This window comes from Gavialis gangeticus, unplaced genomic scaffold (assembly GCF_001723915.1).
Source record: "Gavialis gangeticus isolate Ggan-Ray unplaced genomic scaffold, GavGan_comp1, whole genome shotgun sequence".
NCBI classification, from domain to species: domain Eukaryota; kingdom Metazoa; phylum Chordata; order Crocodylia; family Gavialidae; genus Gavialis; species Gavialis gangeticus.
This window is the reverse complement of record NW_017729032.1, coordinates 146,786,720-146,792,278: the sequence shown is the minus strand read 5'-3', so window position 1 is coordinate 146,792,278 and position 5,559 is coordinate 146,786,720. Positions and strand designations below refer to the sequence as shown.

Below are 5,559 nucleotides of genomic sequence, written 5' to 3'. Positions count from 1 at the left end.
GAAATAGACTTAATGTACATGCAAGCAACCACAGGATGTGTGTTAGGAAGATTTAGGAACTTGTCATGGTAAGTATATTTTAGGGGAAGCCAAAAGCATGGTCTGTAACCATGTGAAAAAGTTCATCTCAGTTTGCTCTCCCAGTTCTTTTCTAGCTCTGTAAACTGCCCTATGAGCTCTCTTTTATTGTTTCATACTAAGATTGCAGTTTTTCTTATTCTTTTTCTGTGAAGAATACTAGCTTGCAATGAATAGTTTTAGCTAACATTGAGCCCTTTGCACTATGCATTTCCAGAGCAGAAACTGAAGAATAATAAAATAACTTCATACCCATGACTTCAAGCAGTTAGCAAAAATTAGGGCCAAACATATTTCTTATTGAGATGTCTGCAGTGTTCACAAATACTTTATGATTAAGTCCAGATGACAAAACAAACAGACTCACCATTTTTTAGACCTAGTAAACATTTTTCTGATAAAGCCATATGCATTCCAAATTGACTCCTCTCTCCACCCACCTATATACATTTTAGTTGAGGTGAACATTTCATTTTAAGAATAATTTTTATTAAAGTTTTAAATGAAGCAGAAATTGAACATACACTGTTGTATCAAGTGCCACTGTGTCAGCATACATGTAAACTATGCAAGCATTCAGTTTTAGTTTGCAGTCTTTTGCCTGTTGAAATCACTAGGAAGTTACTTGCTGCAGTGTGTTCATCTGAGGATTATTATTTGAATACGAAAACCTATTAGGCAGAAGGGGGGGTGAGTTTGTACATGGTTTTCTAACTTTGGAAATATTCTAATAATATTCTAGAAAATGTTAATGTGTGAAGTAGTCCACAATTGCAAAGCTGTTTTTGACATTATTTTATTTTGAAAAATACATTGTGCAGTGTGTATTCAACTAACTGTAATACTGATGCTGTTAATCAGATTTGTAATCCACTTATTTAGTCATGCAATAACATATGTAATACATACAGAGCACTCCCATTTTTAATGATTTAAAATCTCTTATTTAACGTATGGCACAAGTCCTTGTACATTGATGCACATCCTACATTCTCATAGTCTTTCTACACACTTGACGGCTCACTGCAGTTGCACAGTTCTAGAACACTGATAGAAAATATTAGCCCTGCTGAAATAGAATAAAGTTGTTCCATTCATTTCAATGGGTCAAGGGTTCCATCTATGAAGTTATAGCACATAACCATTGTAATTCTTCAACTATTTCACTTGCTTGTAAATTAAGTAAGATCATGAAACTCAAATATTCAATGAAGAAAAGAAAATTTTATGTCAGTTAATATCCAAAAGGTTTCATACATCTCAGCTCTTGATCTTGGTTAGCTACACACATTCAGTAACACCAACACTCCTAGAGATTTTCAAATCAGCGGTTCCTTTTCTCCCTTGCTGGATTTGGAGAGTTTGAAAAAAAAGGATAAATGATGTGAATGGCAGAGAAACACAGAACAGTAAAGCTACTATGCAACATTGTATATTTCACAAAATATATTTTGCAAGTACAGCTCTTCTCCTTGTTAGGAACTTTAAATATCTTTTCCGCACTCAGGGCAAAGGATGTCATCCCTTTCTGTAAGGAAGCCACGGCCCACTAGTGAAAGAGAACACTTCTTACAGTTAAAGCAATCGTTATGCCATTGGCGTTCTTCAAAAGAGATATACTTGGTTCCTCCAAGTCCTATGCAAAAACCAAAAAAGTCTGTTAGGGAAAAACCATGAAGGACCAACACTCAGGTAATTTAGTGGAAGAATACTGTTTGAGAGACTGCTGCTGAAAAGTTATATAAGGGACTAAAATAAATGTTTCGTGTGACAATTCTATTACTATTTAATTCAACACTGCCATCCTTATTTATGGTGAGTAACATTTTAATCTTCAGGTGTTCCTATGTCTTTCAACTGTACTGCCCATAGAATAGTAAAATACTACTCATAGAATAGTAAAATGGACAGAATTGTACCATCAGTAACGGGCTTGGTCCTTACCTGAACTGGGAGTACAATTAGTCATACTAAAAGTAAGTAAGACTGTACTATACTAGATAGGACATATACACGTCTTGAGAGGTGTTTAATCATTGTTCAAAAGTGAATAAATGTTAACTTTTCTACAAGATATTGCCAGACTGTATTGTCAGGAGGGATCTCAGTAAGGTGAAGGAAATGGCCTAAACAAACAGTTTAGAGTGGGATTCTTCAAGAAAAGAGGCAATATAGAAGAAAGTACAAAAACATTTGAGAAACAGGGATGAAGGGCACATTGAAACTGGCATCACTGTTAGACCAGTGAAAGGAGTTGAAGGCCCAGATTTTGGGAGGTGGTACCTGATGATGCCTTGGAAATAAGGACACAGAGCTTGAGTCTCCAGCATATAAAATGCAATTCATATAATCATAGAACATGAGGGTTGGAAGGGACCTCAGGAGGTCATCTAGTCCAACCCTTTGCTCAAAGCAGAACCAGCCCAAGGAGATCATCCCAGCCAAAGCTTTGTTGAGCTGGGTCTTAAAAACCTCCAGGGATGGAGAATCCACAACATTCCTGGGTAACCTGTTTCAGCATTTTGCTACCCCCATAGTGAGAAAATGCTTCCTAATATCTAACCTAAACTTCCCTTGTTGCAACTTGAGGCTCTTGCTCCTTGTTCTGTCATCTGCCACTACTGAGAACAGTCTAGTTCCATCCTCTTTTGAACCCCTCTTCAGGTAGTTAAAGGCTGCTATTAAATTCCCTCTCAGTCTTCTCTAGACTAAATAAGCCCAGTTCCCTCAGCCTCTCCTCATAAGTCATGTCCCCCAGCCTCCTAACCATTTTTGTTGCCTTCCGCTGCACTTTTTCCAATTTGTCTACATCCTTTCTGTAGTGGGGGGCCCAAAACTGAACATAGTACTCTAGATGTGGCCTCATCAGTACTAAATAGAGGGAAATAATCACTTCCCTTGACCTGCTGGCAACACACCTACCAATGCAGCCCAGTATGCTGTTTGCCTCCTTGGCAACAAAGGCACACTGCTGGCTCATATTTAGCTTATTGTCCACTGTAACCCCCAGGTCCTCTTCTGCAGAGCTGCTGCCCAGCCAGCCAGCCCCCAGCCTGTATCAGTGCATGGGATTGTTCCGTCCTAAGTTCAGGGCTTTGCTGCACTTGTCCTTGTTGAACCTCATAAGATTTCTTTTGGTCCAATCCTCCAATTTGTCTTGATTACTCTGAATCCTAGTCTTACCCTCCAGTATATCCACTACTCCCCCCAGCTTGGTCTCATCTGCAAACTTACTGAGAGTGCACTCTGTCATCTTCCAGGCTGTTGATGAAGATATTGAACAAAACCAGCCCAGGACCAACCCTTGGGGCACTCCACTTGATAGTGGCTGCCAGCTAGACATTGAGCCATTGATTCCTACCCTCTGAGCCCGATGCTCCAGCCAGCTTTTTATCCACCTTACAGTCCATTCATCCATCCTGTACTTTCTTAGCTTGCCTGTGAGAACATTGTGGGAGACTGTATCAAAAACCTTGCTAAAATCAAGTTATAACCACATCACTGGTCTTTCTGCATCCACAGAACTAGTCACCGCATCATAGAAGGCAATCAGGTTGGTCAGGCATGACTTGCCCTTCATGAATTCATGGTGACTGTTCCTAATCACCTTCTCCAAGTGCTTACAAATGGATTCCTTGAGGATCTGCTCCATGATTTTTCCAGGGACTAAGGTGAGGTTGACTGGTCTGTAGTTCCGTGGATCCTCCTTTTTTCCTTTGTTAAATATGGGCACTATGTTTGCCCTTTTCTAATCATCCAGGACCTCTCCTGATTGCCATGATTTTTCAAAGATGATGGCCAGTGGCTCTACAATCACATCAGCCAACTCTCTCAGCACCGTTGGGTGCATCCCATCTGGCTCCATGGACTTCTATATGTCCAGCCTTTCTGAATAGTCCCTAACCTGTTCTTTCACCTTTGTTGGCTGCTCAAACTGCTGCCTGGAGCAGTAGTCTGAGAGCTAAACTTGCCTGTGAAGACTGAGGCAAAGAAGGAATTGGGCACTTCAGCCTTTTCTGCATCCTCTGTCACAAGGCTTCCTCCCCTCTAATACTCCTCCCTAGTTGTTTGTCCAAGTTTTTACTTCTTATAAGCTTCCTTTTTGTGATTTAGTTTACTGAAAAGTTCCCTGCTAAACCAAGCTGGTCTTCTGTCATACTTGCTAATCTTCCTGTGCATCGGAATGGTTTGTTCTTGCACTCTTAGTAAGGCTTCTTTAAAGTACAGCCAGTTCTCCCGGACTCCTCTCCTCCTCAGACGGACTTCCCAGAGGATCCTGCCTATGAGTTCCCTGAGCAAGTCAAAGTCTGCTTTTCCTTACTCTGCTGTTCTCCAGCCTTCCTTTCCTCAGGATCTTGAACTCAATCATCCTGTGGTTACTGCTGCCTAAGTTGCCATTTACTACTATATTCCCCACTAATTCTTCCCTGTTTGTCAGCAGCAGGTCAAGAAGAGCACGGCCCCTAATTGGCCTTTCCAGCACTTGTACCAGGAAGTTGTCCCCAACATTCTCCAAAAACTTCCTGGATTGTTTGTGCACTGCTGTGTTGGCCTCCCTGAAGATGTCTGGGTGATTGAATCTCCGCCCCCCCCCCATGAGAACCAGGGCTTATGATTGGGAAACTTCCACTAGCTGTTTGAAGAAAGCCTCCCCCACCACTAACTCCTGGTCTGGTAGTCTATAGCAGACTCCCACCATGACATCCCCCTTGCTCTCCCCTCTGACCCAGAGACTTTCAACAGGCCTATGTCCAGTTTCATACTGGATCTCTGAGTCAGGTGATCCCAGCAAGGTTGACTGTCTGGTCCCCTCTTGAAGATTTCCAGGGGAGGTGATTGCACCACCTCTGGAGGGAGTTTGTTCCACAGTCTGGACACCCTAACTGTGAAGATTTTTTTCTGAATGTTGAGCCTGAAACGGTCTTCCTGGAGTTTGTGGCCATTACTCCTGGTTTTCCTCAAGGGTGCCATGGTGAACAGTTGTCTGCCGAGCCCCTGATGTACTGCCTGGATGTAGTGGTAAGCTGCTACCAAGTTCCCTCTTAGCCTTATCTTTTTCAGGCTGAAAAGTCCCAGGTCCTTCAGCATTTCCTTGTATGGCTTGTCGTGCAAGTTTCTGATTATATGGGTGGTTCTTCTGTGGACTTTCTCAAGCTTTACCACGTCCTTGTTAAAGTGCAGTGGCCAGAACTAGACGCTGTACTCCAGCTGCAGTCTCACTAATGCTGAGTAAAGCAGAAGAATCACTTCCTCGGTTTTGCTGGAGATGCATCAGTTGATGCATGCCAGAGTATTATTTGCCCTTCTGGCTACAGCATTGCACTGACGGCTCATATCCATACTATGGTTTATTATTATCCTTAGGTCCCTTTCATCCATGGGTCAGTTTGGTGCCACCAAGCCTATAGGGGATGTGGACAACATTGAAAGAGTCCAGAGGAGGGCCACCCACATGATCCGGGGACAACAGGGCAGACCCTA

General features: G+C 42.2%; 1 protein-coding gene across 5 annotated transcripts in view; it reads right to left on the bottom strand.

Moving 5' to 3' along the window:
* Window positions 1-858: 858 nt before the first annotated feature.
* FHL2 (four and a half LIM domains 2) overlaps window positions 859-5,559 on the bottom strand; it is a 79,707-nt gene continuing 75,006 nt past the window's right edge. For 4 of the 5 annotated variants that reach the window (XM_019525306.1, XM_019525305.1, XM_019525307.1 and 1 more), the window contains one exon: window positions 859-1,714. In XM_019525306.1, the coding sequence (XP_019380851.1) occupies window positions 1,563-1,714 (152 nt within the window). In that variant the 3' untranslated portion in view covers window positions 859-1,562. The remainder of the gene's footprint in view (window positions 1,715-5,559) is intronic. The other variant, XM_019525309.1, reaches the window with a different exon arrangement.